Here is a 14,129-nt window from a genome sequence, read left to right on the forward strand (position 1 = left end):
TCAGTTTGTGTATTTTATTACACTGGTGTTCTGTCTTTGTCTAGGAGAGTGCTAAACTTCAGAAACAGTCTGTGACCTTTTTCTAAAAATCTGGGGGTTTCTATTAAGTTTTGGGTAGATGATTCAGAAGACTCACAAAAAGTCTGTGCTGCACTTCTTTTACCCAGTGAATCCCACTTAAGATTAGGTGTGTGCTGTATCAGTAGTTACAGAGACGTAATCATAATTCTGTGTATGTTCCCTTTCTATTCTCAGATATGTTTGTCATCTCCTCCTATCCTTTTCAAAAAACCAGCTTTGCCCCCAAAATGTCCTTCTCTAAATTTAGATCAGATTATTTATTTTTCAGTTTGAGAGTCTCTTATAATCTTTTCAATGCCTAATGATGTCTGGGGCTATTTTGGGTCTACTGAGTCAAATTCAGTTCTCATTTTTTGTGCTCTGATATCCCCGAGAACTCTGGGTTTGCACAGTGGTGGTGCTAAACGACAAGACAAGAATTCACTCAATACTGTAATGCTGTGAAGAGTCTTGCAGTGGTGGCAGTTTCACAGTTCTGAGTTGTATTTCAATCCATTTTAGAAATATTGATGTGCCTCACATTTCTGCCTTGTTTTGGACTATGGTTTCAAGATGATGCTTGAGTGGCTGTGGAGTGTGCAGTGTACTTAGCCAGAGAGGAATCTGCAGTGTCACCTGGATTACTGTTCTCTCTGTCTGGCAGGTCCTCTGGAGGTTAATTTGGATAAAATGTTCTTTGCTTTCTGTTCTCATTTGTGTGTGATGCAGACTTGCCAAATGCTTTTTCCTTGCACATCCAAAAGAAAAGCATTTCAGCAAATTACACCCCTCGAAACAGTATTTCAGAAAGGAATTAGGGTGGTTCTTCTCATGACCATAGAAGAGGAAAGAGAATCCCTAATATGATTAACAAGTCAATTTAAATTAAGTCAATTAACAAGGGCACTATATGATTAGTGCCCTTGTTAATTGACTTAATTTCAATTCACAACATAATTGGTCAGATTTTGTCACATTTTAGTTTTTGGTCCCCAAAATGTTCCTTGATATTTTTAACTAAATCCGTGAACTTTGTCAGGAAGTTGGGGTTCCATGAATGAAATGCAAGAGAACATGGTGTTTCACAGCTCTTGAATGCTCCCAAGCCTGACTGGTTTCAGTCAGCATTCGCAGTGCTCAGCATGTCCTGAAGTTGGCTCAGAGGGCTAAAATTTTATTTTTAGATATCCACTGTGAATTATTAACACAAATAGAATTTGAGTTTTCAGGGTAGAAGTGAAAGTGTGAAGCAGTTTAGAGCCTAGTAACTTACAAGGTAGTAACTTGAGCTGGGGTTAACCCAGAGTTAAAATAACTCTTTTTTCTGTTTCTCCCCCCAAGGACAGAACCATAGGAATGTGATCATGTGGATGGACCATCGTGCAGTGAACCAAGTCCAGCGCATCAATGCAACCCAGCACAGAGTTCTGAACTACGTAGGGGGAGCCATGTCTGTGGAAATGCAGCCACCTAAACTGCTCTGGATAAAGGAAGTGAGTACATTTGACACTCCAGGTGCGTTTTTACTAGTGATTAGTGCCCTTGTTAATTCCCGAGAATGGGATTTCTAAACCAAAAGTCTTCAGTCTCAGTGCTGAACGCCAAGGTGTGCAGAGTAAGGTCAGGCTGAAGTTGTGATTTAAACGTTTTGAGGTTCTTTCTTATTCTCGATTTCGTGTAAATGTGTTTGATTTTACTGAAATGGAATGTTCCCTGAGAGAAACATTCCATTTTCCTTCCTTATCTAAGATTAGGTATACATACAAATAGAGGTACAGATAATAAATGAAGTATCCTAGGATTTAGCTATGGAGGTGTATTTCCTACTGCAGCTGGAGCCTGGAGTGCCAGGGGAGGGCCTTTGAGGCATCCAGCAGTGCAGGGTGTGATGGCCTTGGCTGCTGGAGGAGGAACTCTCCACTTGCAGCTTCAGTTCAGCTCTGTCCCATCAGTAGGAATAAACCATGTGTAGAGGGAAGGTGCCCTGTGTGTAATGTGGAGCTCTACCTCTGTCTCCTGTGTTTAAACTTGGTGTGTTACAATGACCTATGGCCCCTTAAAAACAACTGTCAGATAAAAGGAGACACACTTGCCACTTGAAATTTTTATAACCTCCTCCAGCCTGGCTTTTTACATTTGGCCTCAATGATGCTCGCTGTCATTTCAACAAAGCCCTGATGTAAATTACTTGCTGCCAGTTTCAAGCAGCCAAATTCTCCTGTCCTTTCAGACATGAGACGTTAGATGGTAACAAGGTGCAGGCTGGGGAGAGTCAAAGGAATTAACTGGTAGAAGCAGGTACTGACAGATTAATGGTAATAGAGGGTAATGAATGTTGATAATGAAATATGAATATCCATTTACTAGTTCTTCCCTTCTCGAGCTATGAGTATCATACATCAGTCATTTTACAAATAATCAAGTGTAAACTGTAAAAACATTAAATGAATCCTTTGCATTTAAAGCGTTTTTATATTGCAAGGTCTGGGATATCAGTACCTGTCTGCTCAGGAAATCCAGATTATGGGGTATCCGAATGTGGTCACGTGGAGGTGTGAGTCTGCTGTGACCTCAGAGCCCGGTGCATGATTGCTGTGGTGTGAAGGGGAGAGCACTGCAGGGCTTGTTCCCTCCAGGAGCCAGTGGTGGGACACAGGATTCTCCTGACCCCAGGTGCCCGCCAGCAGCAGGGATTTCCTCAGAAGGGTGGTGGTACACAGCAGGGCTTCCTTTTCAGCTCCTGACATACCAGCTAAGGAGATTATTGTCCTTAAGAGAGGGTTTTTTACCTCAGTGTCTGCCTGCTGAGCTGCCCACGGGACAATTCCTTCATCCTGAGTGCTCTGGGCATGACTCACCATTAAACTGCTTAAGCTTGCCCTGCTTTACTCGGGCGCCTCAGCACCCACAGCAGCACCTCAGCTGCTCAGGAGCAGTAAATTATCCTGGAGTGGGCTGTAATCTGCTGAGATTTGGTTAAACCCTTCAGCTCTGGAGAGGTGTGGGATTGAGTGGTTTTACTGCTTCTCTACTCCTTGCAAAGTAGGAGGGGGAAAGGAATTAAATGAAGAGGGAGGGTTTATTTGCAGTGCCAGGCGCAGTAATGCATCCCTGGCTTACCTGACATCAGGGCTGTCAGCAAAGGGTCACACTGGCCTCTGACAGCTCAAACTCAGCCTCATGTAATGAAAGTATCCTCACTTTTTGCCAAGGAAGGCAAATCTTGCAATAACTTTGAATGTCAGGTTGTTCAGATGAACCCTACAACAGCAGTTTCCACATCTGTTGTTTCTCAGTGAACTGTCCTGAACTGGGCTACGAATACAAATTATTTAAATCTCTTCAGATTCTTTGTTATCAGTATTTTGTATATCAATAAACTGTGACACAGGCATTACAGGGATGGTCAGGAAAAATACTTGTAGGATGGTAGTGAATGTGTTCTCCCTGTTTTTTGAGTCGTATAATTTTTATTTTCTGTGTTTAGTGTATTTCCCAATGGCAGAGTGAGATTTTGATCTAGCTCACACACCACAGGGAAAATATACTTTATATTCTGACTACAGGATTATTTCTTAAGCTAGTGATAAAACACAAGCGAGGAAAAAGGAAGCTAAATCCGATGGGAGAGCTGCAAGATTAGCAGGTAGAAAGACACATTTTAGTTTTGTTCTATCTTTTTCAACTATCTGAGGGCTTTGCAAAGTTGAAACTGAAATTCCCATTGTGGTTCTACTTAATTATGACAGCTGGTGTTCAGAAAATGAGTGCTCTGTACCTGGTTTGACCTGGTTACTGCCTGGGAAAGTTTTACACGGTGTGTTCCCCACACTGTGCCTGGCTGTGATGGTGGCTTTGGTCTCTCCAGCTTTCCTGACTATTGAGTGTAGTGAGATGGGTTTTTTTTTTATCTTTTCCTTACTCCTTTCTCAATATTCCTCCCTAATGTTGTCATATACCTGACAGCATCCCAGGAAGTTAAGACAAAAAAGTGGATTGGGCACATTCTCCTATGTCTGACCATAATCAAAACTGGCTAAACCAAGGTGTGTCCAGAAGCTACTTTGAGCCTTTGCTCCTTTGGTTGGCATCATGTTTCTGGAAAGTATTTGATCAGAAGGTTTGACACGGCTGCAACACATTCAGCACAGGGATGTTTGTAAAGAAAACAAAGCAGAACAAAACCCACAGCTGGACACTTTGCACAGTCCTGCTCCAGGTCAGCATGTACACCCTAACATATGAAGAATCACTGTTGACTTTTGCTTTGAATCCTCTGGACCTTATTTTGAGCTCCCCAGGAATTTAATGTTTCTTCTATTAAATGTTTCTGCTGTTTTCCCTCTGTACATCTTTGCCTGGGATTGGTGCTGTGCACATTCCACAGCTGCTTGCATTCGTGTGGGTTTTGCAGAGAGAGTGCAGTGGGGAAAAGCGCTGCTTTATGTCTGAAGTGAAGTAATAAAATAGAAGTTAAATAATAAGGATGAAATAAATGAAAGGTAAATTTAGGAGATTACTAGATACACTTTTGGAAGGAAGTTATTTAAAGTCCCGATACTAAATGATGGTTAGTCTGTTGTTACACGGAGATGTTAATTGTGTGTACGTTGTTACCAAAGCCTGCCTCTCCCTTTCCATGGTGCTGACCTGGGTCTGGAAGGCCACATTAGGAATACTTTTGTCTCATGTTTTGCCCTGGGTTCTCCTAACAGCAGTAACATTTGCAAACCTGGTCTCTGTGAGGAGGGATCTGACACGGGTCTAATCAGCAGTGCTGGTAAGTTGTGAGTGATTAGGGTGTCTCTCAAAGAAAGAAGTGGAATTTCTGTGGCTTGAAGAATTTTCATTTAAGCAATTAAAAGCGTTTCTAAAGAATATGACTTGGCACATTTACTGTGAGTTCGTTGGAAGTAATGAAGAGGAAGGAGAAGGGGGAAAGGATGAAGGTGACTTACAAGTCTGTTGGAGAGGGACTTTGGACAAGGGCCTGGAGTGACAGGACGAGGGGGAATGGTTTCACAATGGGGGCAGGGTTAGATGGGAAGAAAATCTTGGGAAGAAATTCTTCCCCGTGAGGGTGCTGAGCCTGTGGCACAAGCTGCCCAGAGAAGCTGTGGCCACCCCATCCCTGGAAGTGTCCAAGGCCAGGAAGGGCTTGGAGCAGCCTGGGATAGTGGAAGGTGTCCCTGCCCATGACAGGGGGTGCAACTGGATGAGCTTTAAGATCCCTTCCAACCCAGGCCAGCCTGGGATTCAATAGTGACCTAACTGTGCTTTTCCATTTCCATCACCTTGTTCCTGGAACTGAAGCTGCAGATGACCTCACTCAGTGAGAGGAATGAGCTGACACCACTGTACAAGAAGTAGATACTGGTCCTTATCTCTTGTGGCTTTCTTCTTCCTCCGCCCTTGTGTTTATCTGTGGAGGGTTGCTACAGGTTGTCTTCCAAGTCACGGGTTACTCTGTCTTCTTTTAGACTTTCTTTTCTGTATAATGTTTTCTCTTTAACATTTCATCTCCCTACAAATCATAGAAATGTAACTAGAGCCTGGAGGCTTCAGGGTATGTTCTCTTCTTCCATCTCATCATCTCTATTCCATTTTGAGTTTGAATTAAACCCCTAAATTTTTAGGGCCATAATAGGCTTTTTGAGATCTTCTATTTGATTTGTATTTGCTTACATTCAGTTCAGTTTGATTGGGTTGAATCATTTCACCCTCTGGCACCTCTTAGCTAGCATCCATGAAATTAATTGGTTGGCCTTGATGCTTGTGATTGCACATAGGTGTTCCTATGGCAAAGCCATCCCTGCAAGTGGAGTCTGTGTGTTGGGGACAGCTGCTGGCAGTAAATGGTCAGCTGAATGCAGCTACTGTGAGGCCTGTGGGGCACTCTGGTTAAAGTGTGCACATCTGTGGCTCACTTAGGAGTAGCATTGTGTTTTTCTGCCTGTGTGGATCCTGTGTGGTGATAGAGTCCAGTGTTAAATGGAAAACCAAACAAATGCATGATTTTTTTTACAAAGCTCGCTTCTGTGGGTGCAGCCACGTATGACTTTTGAATGCGGACACATGAATTAAGAACATCAACTGTAAGTGAAAGAGAAACAAAGGATCCTTTGACAAATATTTAGAAACTAGCTGAAAGATGGTTCTGACAAAGTCTTCCTGAAGCCAGTAAGGTAAATTTGAATATAACCTTCACTGAAAAGGAAAGTAATTCCTGGTTACTGGTTCTTTTAAAATAGCCAGTTAAATTCACTCCTTTTGCTGTTATTTCCTTAGATTTTTTTTTGTTTACAATTTTCTTACAAAACATTATTGCAATAGTTTGGGGGTTTTTTTACTTCTGTAGTTATAGGTACATTTTTGTGCAGTTTACTAAACAGGTCGTGTAATTTTGGTGACTTTGGCTAAACAGATTGGATGTTCACTGCCTGACTGAGTGCATAGGTAGTTCTGGGAGGTAGATGCCTGCATGTGAGCTGAAAATATGAGTACATAGCTCCTTCATATGGGAATTATTTTGCTGTAGGAGTTTGTCAGTCCAACACAATTGTACCGATATTGTTGCTGTGGCAAACCAGTGTTAGAGCAGTGAGAACACAGCTCAAACACAGCAATGCAAGAAATGCAGGGAAGGGTTGTCCAGCTCCAGAATTAGCCTGTTAGTATTTTTTTTTTTTTCCTAGAGATAGCAGAAGAAAAAAAATGTTGTTTACTAATTTCTGGCTGAAAATGTTATTGCAGCTTGTGCCAAAACAAAAGGATGCATGTTATGTTTTCCTCATACTAATGACATTACAAACCAGCTATTTCTAAAAAATACTAGTCCCATTAAATCAGAGATGCTGAACTTAATTGTTTATTTTAAATGGGTGGGGGATGCTGGACTGGGGGTAGGTATTTGCTTGGTAACTGCCTCCAAATGGGGTGCAGTCTTCTCTTTTTTTTACAACTCTGCTCTTAATTTCATATTAAAGAGTGAAGAAGAGCCTTCCTTTAGGAAAAAAAACAAAAACCAAAAAAACCCAAAAAACAACAAACCCACCAAAAAACCCACAAAACAAAACAAACAAACAAACGACAAAAAACCAACCCCCCCCCAAAAAAAAAACAACCCAAAAACCAAACCATGGAGTGCCTGTTTAGCATATCATTCCTCTGCCATTAATAACTAAAATCAATAGTCAGTGAGTAGGTTTTTTTCTGCAAGTCAGTGATCTTCCTGTATGTTCCACTTCACATTCTCGTTTAGAGTTGCTGTTTGATCCACCATCCTTCTTCCTCCTGTACCCCCGTGACTTGCAGCTACCAGTGGAATCATTTGCAGAAACAACTAAAACCTCTCTGTCCCTGGCAGTGGGGGAAGGATAGTGGATGCAATGGCATTAGCTTGGCAGCAGCTCCTTTGCTGGTGCATGTCTTCTTCACTGCTTGCTGCCCTTGCAGCTGGCTTTTTTGTCTGCTTGAATGTGACTGAATATTTTTCCATTAAAATGAATAATAAATTCTGTGTTAAATGAGAATGACTCCAGGCTGTTGAGTTTGGAACTGAACTCTTGTTTAGAATTGTTTATAAATGTTTCAACACTCTGTGTTATCACAATCCATACACAGTGCAGACACACATGCATAAGTTGCACTTCAGGCTGAGTCTGGTTTTTAGCTGCACTTGCTGATCAGGCAGAAGTGCCATTTAGAAACAGCACTCACAGCTGGGAGATTTGAAGCACCTGCACCTCTGAGCTTGGGCTGTCTCCCCTCTGTGCCTCCTCCCCTGTGCGGTGGGGCAAGGCTCCCAGCAGGCACACACTGTCCTCCCTGCCTTGTTCCAGCTTCTCCAGCTCTGATTCCATGAGCCTGCTCTGTCCCTCCGCAGCCCTTTCTGGCCTGGGCTCTGCAGCTTGCCTGCCTGTGGTGCCATGCCTGGGATGCCTCAGGGATTTAAGGATGCCTGCACCAGTGGCTGGGCGGTGCAGGCAGTTTTCTCCCCCTTCAGCAGCAGCCTTACTCCCAGAGTTTACTTTCCAAGCCCCTCCTCTCCCCCTGCCCTAGTTCCTGACTCTGATAATTTTCAGTCAGTTAATCTTTTACCAGATAGAGTGCAAGCTGTGTCAAAATTGATCAGTTTGCAGCCATGGCTCTGGCAAGGATGGAATTTCTGCTCATGGCCTATCTTGGGTGTCTGGGAATAGCTCTATCACATGGCTTGGCATTCAGTGTGAAGTGTGGGAGATCCAAGTTGTAAATCCTTGCTTTCAGTTGGAGCAGGGCATGGAACATGAGTTTTAGATCTCTGTGAGTGTGTGCATTAAGTATTGCATTGTTCCCTTTCTTCCTTTCACACAATATGCATTTTATTTTCTGTAATTTTAGAAAAAAAACCTATTTCTTTTTCTATGTCTTTTTCTTATACCCTATGTGTATATTTTCAGTCCTATTAAGAAATCTCTCATTTTCCCTTCTCGCCTAGGAAGATGAAAATACATTGCACTAGATAATTCTTAAATTCTTTGACCCCAAGTATTTGGGATTACCTATAACAATCTCAAAATATTATTCTGTGGAGGTGTAGCTGTTAGAGCAACCCAAAGCAATCAGAGAGAGAGATGAAGAAAGGGCATCCCATAAGTACTTCTGGAAAGCAGAAAGATTGTGAGTTTGGAGGATGAGTTGCAGGATGTGAATACAGCATTGGGAACATTCCTGGATCTTTTCCACAATCCTTTTAATGTGGTCACAGACTCCTGACTGGGTGAAAATAAATTTGAATTAACTTCAGCGAGTGTCGAAAACATGGAGACTTTAAATTTGTTTGGAAAAAGCATCAGGGCATGCTATGATTTTTTTTTTTGTCTGTACTAATTAGTGATGACACAGCATCAAAATGGCAAAAAATGAATCATTTGGATGTTCATGAAACAAAGTATTTTGAGTGTCACTAACTTGTGGCTTTTGGGAATTCTTGAAGTAATAGAATAAGGATCCAAGGAGTATATTTGATGAAACAGATTTATTTGAAGAGGACAGTTATTCTCAACCCAGTTTCTTTTCTGGTTAAAGTAACAGCCAGGCTACTCCTGTTGCTTCTTGAAGGCTCTCAGGTGTGTTAACAACATGTAATGGCTTTTATTATCAAATAATCAGGCTGAATGATCTTTGGGCTAAACTGTGGAGCACCTTGGCATTCCTATAGGAAGTTAAATTTGATGTGGATACCAACCACATATGTCTGGGAGGTGAGCTAAAGTTGTAACCAGAACATTTCTTTTTTGAACTCAATAGAAACGCAGTAAGTTTTAGAACCTCTTTAAGGTCTGAACTTAAAAAAGTTTTAAGACAGATTCTTGGCATGACCCAAAACTAAAAAAAATTTTGCTTTTTTTGTACTTACCCAGTTGCATCTTAATTTCTGGAATTCACAGATTCCATTTCAGCAACTTTCTGGACTTGAAAGATTTTGGTTTGATATCACAGAGTATCTAAATAATGTTGTAGGATCAGAGAGTGACAGGATGATTTGGGTTGGAAGGGACCTTTAAGCCCATCTCATTCCAACCCCCTGCCACAGGTAGGGACATCTTCCACTATCCCAGGTTGCTCTAAGCCCCCTCCAGCCTGGCCTTGGACACTCCCAGGGATGGGGCAGCCACAACTTCTCTGAGCAGCCTGTGCCAGGGCCTCACCACCCTAACAGGGAAGAATTTGAAGAACCAAATATTATTTCTCTAAAATGGAATCATGTTCTCCTTTAGTTCAGCCTGTACACTGCATGAAATTAATTTCTGTTCCAGAAAAACCCCAGCAAGGACTTGTGTTTCTAGTGCAGGAACTGATCCTAAGTGAGAGAACTTTGCACTTTTCAGTTATTTAAGAAGCTGGTGGAGGTTTTTCAAGCAATCTTATCTTCCCATGGAACTTTGATTTGTGACCCTTGTGGGCTTTTGTTTAGTTTTGATATTCTCTACTTCTTTTAATGTACTGAGGTCAGAGGTGACCAGTGGGATTGCTTTGCAGAGCAGTGATGCTCACTGTCTGTCACACTGGAATACAACATTACTCCTGGGAATTCCTCCTTTCTTCCCATTCATCGTGGTCTGATACCTGAGGGTGGTGTGGAGGTTGTGTTTGTGGAACAGTAGTTTTGAGAATATGCAGTGCTAACATCAGCTGAAATCAGTCTGAGCTTTGGGGATGGAAACAAAGACTAGAGCCTGGCCCAGGTGGTGTGACCAGCCTTTTCTGAGAGTCTTCTTGCTTTCTGGGCCATCACCTCTCTGCAGAGAGCAGTGATGGAAACTCTTTGTAAATCTATCTTGGTAGAAGAGTTTTTTAGGAGTTTGATAATGTCATGTGGCTTTTCAGAAAGTTGCAAGCTTTGTTTTTGCTCTCACAGAGCTCTTTGTTTTCTTCCTATGCTTATAATTAACAAATCTTAAATTTTAAACATTTTTAAATCTTAAATGGCTTGTTTTAGACAGTTGAACATTTTTCAGGCAAATGTTTTTTGATAAAGTTGTTGACTTTGAAACTGCTCTGACATTGAGCAGCTAATGGGGAACAGAGACATCCCAGGTTATTGATCTGAAACTTGTGCCTCCATGAACTCTTCATGGGGAACTCTGCGTATGATCAGTCTGTGCTGGGGGAAAGGCTCAGCTCTCCCAGCAGTAACTCAGAGAGAAGAGCGGACTGGATGATCAGAACAATGAGTTGGAAAAAAACGTCATTTTTACCTAAATATCAGTGTTTTAACTGCATTAAAATAAGGACATGACCGTGCCTGACCTCTAATATCTGGCTTTCTAAACTTATTTTTATTAGAACTTGCCAGAATCGTGGGAGAAGGTTGGCTACTTCTTTGATCTTCCGGATTTCTTATCTTGGAAAGCCACAGGTGTCACTGCAAGGTATGTTAATGATAACAATATGATTTTGTCTATTTTCTTATGTACATTTCTGCTTTAATTCATTCTGACTGGACCTGCTGTTATGTACATCTGTCTGTAATTCAGCCAGCGCCATAAACATCTTGAACCTATCTCCTGCCTCCGTTGTGCATTCCTGAACACAGTTGTTCCTGGGAGCACTGGAATTCACAGATACAGTGTGTTGCTGCAAAATGTCATTTTGGAGCATAAATATGATTGCTGGAGTTCCTGTGAGATACACTTCCAATCATTCTTTGAAATCTATTTTTGTTGACAATTTTATTGACTTTTTTGAGAATTGGAAATATGCACTTCTTTGCCATGTGGGAGGGGTCTGGTAAAATCTAATTTAAAATGATCACTTCACTGTAAAACATGGCAGCTGTGCTGCTCCCCGAAAGCACCCTGGAATCCTTGCTGAGTAGTTGAGCAAAACCCTCTGAGACAACCCCTTAAAATCTGGATTAAAGTGACCAGCAGAGTGAAGGGCGTTTGCAGATCTTTGTAAGGAGTGAGGGCCAGTATTATTTATTTAAAGTCATGCCTAATTCAATGCAGCTCACAGTTATTTCCATTGCAGTTTGTGGAGTGGAATCTGTGCAAAATGTAGTCTCAGATGAAAACTGGCCACAGGATAGTTTTAGTCTCTCTGGGAATGAAGATACCTTCCCATCAGATACAGTTCTTTTTATTTGTGTTCTCTGTTTCTCCCTAGTTAGTTTTCCTGATTGACAGCTACTGTTAGAGCATTATATATTATATATTCCTTGCGTTATACAGCAGGGAAGTGCTATGATTGACTTAAAAAAGGCAAAAAGAGGAATTGTGCAAGGACTTGTGCCAGATGATAATTGATAAATGGCATCTTAAATCTTCTTCCTTTGGACTTTCAGTCAGATTTTGCTGTCTAACTCTGAATTAACAGAAGAACAATTCCCACCCCACAGATCTTGCAATCTAAACAGCCCTGTCACCTGACCCAACTCTACCTTCAAGAGGAGAAATCCCAGATGATAATTCACGGTCTGCATCTTGTGAAAGTACTCAAGAATTTGATTTAGCATTAGCACCCTTTGGTCAGGGCATGAGGTGGGGAAAGCACAGTGATCCTGACAGCTCCATGGTCCTGCCTGGCTTTGGCTTTGTGTCCTTGGCTGCAATTTCCTGGAGATGAAGCAGAGACTCTCTTTGGGGAAAAAAAAACAAAACAAAAAACCAAAAACAAACAAACAAAAAACAAACAAGCCCCCAAAACAAAACAAAAACCCGCAAACAAAACCAAAAATAAACAAACAAAACCCCAAACCAACCAAAAAACACAACAAAAACAAAAACAAACAAAACCCCCCCAAAAACCAAGAGTTGCAGAGGATTATACTCAAAAGTTGAGATGCCTGATTTTAGACTGGCAAGTTCATTTCCTTAGCAAGGACAATGTGATTACTCAAAATCTTTTGATTGTATTGATGAATGTTGTAAGGGACGAAGGAATGTTGGGAAAAGACTCTCTGGGTAAAGTCTTCCCTCACACTTTGTTTGAGAGTCTTCTGTTTTGAATAAAATATCTCCTTGTATATCCCTCCTTGCTGTTTTTAATGTGCTCCCCCAAATCAAGCCCATTGTTTTGGCTCTAGTGGATTGTCTTGCAGGATAACAAAGACAAGAGAGAACAAGGACAAGAAGCATTTTGCTGGAATCAAACCCTATTTTTTTCCCCTTTCTCTACCCCATGTACACCTGTTTTCTGAGAATTTTCTTGGAAGTTGGTGAAGTCAAGTAATTTGTCCTGCATATGCTCATAATACAGGGGAAGTGTGAATTTATCAAGTATGAGACTATTACCTCTTAGCACCCTTTCTGCCTTTGAGCACAAAGGAGTCTATTCACAGGGCAAGACACAGTGTTAGTCACTGTGAATCATACAGAACTTGGCCCTGATAAAAGAAGGATTTATTTTTTAAAATTTGTTTTGGTGATGCGGATTTTACCAAAATAAATGCAATTCTGAAGGCACTTTTATAGCAAAGACCTTGCTTCTTTAAGTTTTTAAGGGGCTCTTTAAAACATTTTGTATGTATTTGACATTTAGAAATTATGTGAAGTCTTTTTGCCTTCAGTGAGGTCACTGTGCACAAAGTTAAGTAGTGTGAGATCAGAGTTTGACGTATTTGAAATGCAGTTCTTGACGTGTGTTTCTAAGTATGAAATCCTATGGCTTTCACCTTGCATTCTGCTGGCTTGAACTGCCTTGTTGCCAAGGTTTTTTTTGGTTTTTTTTCCAGTGGACCTATAATAAACAATAAATGTTTCTTACCTCCAAAGTGGAGGCTCAAACCTCTTCTAGGATGTTTTACCTCCTGGCTGTATCTCACTGAACAACATCCCCTCATCAGTTGCAAAGGATGAGTTCCAAATTTTCGATTCCCATTGTTCTTGGAAAGCTGTTGCCTGTAATGCTCCATATTTAATATAGTTATATTTTATAATTTCTGCTTTGAGCTGATGCACAACCATTGACTTGTCCTGAACGATCCAGGCAGCTGACTATTCTGCATTAAAAACAGATGTTACTGACAGCTCTTAAGTTAAAAAATTTAAACCTAGAACTTCTCAGCTTTGCCCCCCAAGGCTGCAACAACGAGTGTTGGTTTTGCCACTTGAATGCTCAGTTGTCTTCTCTCAGAGAGGCTGTGGTGGAGAGGAAGAGCTGGGACAGACACTCAGTAGTGCTTTTCAGAGGCTCAGCACTTCTGCTCGTGCTGAGTGTGACTCACTGCTCTCCCTCCCCCATCCAGGACCTCTGGTAACCTTTCCTTTATATGGTACTTTGGGTACAGCTATCTTAATAAAATCTAAACTCCTCTCTGGTTTACTTACAGGCTACTGTGTTATGGATGGGGAATTCTTACCAGAGATGCACATCTGCAACCTTAGTGTGTTTCTGGAGTCTTGTGAGGGATTACATTGCAGATAAGAATAAGACTGAGCTGCTAAACTGAGTGGAATCCACATGCAATTTTCTCAAAGGTCGTGTGTGTTTAGACCCAGAATTCTGCTTCAGGGCCATTTCCAATCAGGGGCAACTCACTCACTGCAAAATGAGCTAGTGTGTACTGGAATTTAAGATGAATT

At 41.4% G+C, this 14,129-nt stretch overlaps 1 protein-coding gene across 7 annotated transcripts in view; it reads left to right on the top strand.

Annotated features, from left to right (window-relative positions):
• Positions 1 to 14,129, top strand: part of FGGY (FGGY carbohydrate kinase domain containing) — a 127,195-nt gene that overhangs the window by 12,880 nt on the left and 100,186 nt on the right. For 6 of the 7 annotated variants that reach the window (XM_066192916.1, XM_066192914.1, XM_066192913.1 and 3 more), the window contains 2 exons: positions 1,402 to 1,553; positions 10,891 to 10,976. In XM_066192916.1, the coding sequence (XP_066049013.1) occupies positions 1,425 to 1,553; positions 10,891 to 10,976 (215 nt within the window). In that variant the 5' untranslated portion in view covers positions 1,402 to 1,424. Of the gene's footprint in view, positions 1 to 1,401; positions 1,554 to 9,260; positions 9,306 to 10,890; positions 10,977 to 14,129 lie in introns of those variants that run through there. The other variant, XM_066192917.1, reaches the window with a different exon arrangement.

This window comes from Chamaea fasciata, unplaced genomic scaffold (genome assembly GCF_029207755.1).
Source record: "Chamaea fasciata isolate MVZ Bird 193981 ecotype frontalis unplaced genomic scaffold, bChaFas1.0.hap1 SCAF_10, whole genome shotgun sequence".
Lineage (NCBI taxonomy): Eukaryota > Metazoa > Chordata > Aves > Passeriformes > Sylviidae > Chamaea > Chamaea fasciata.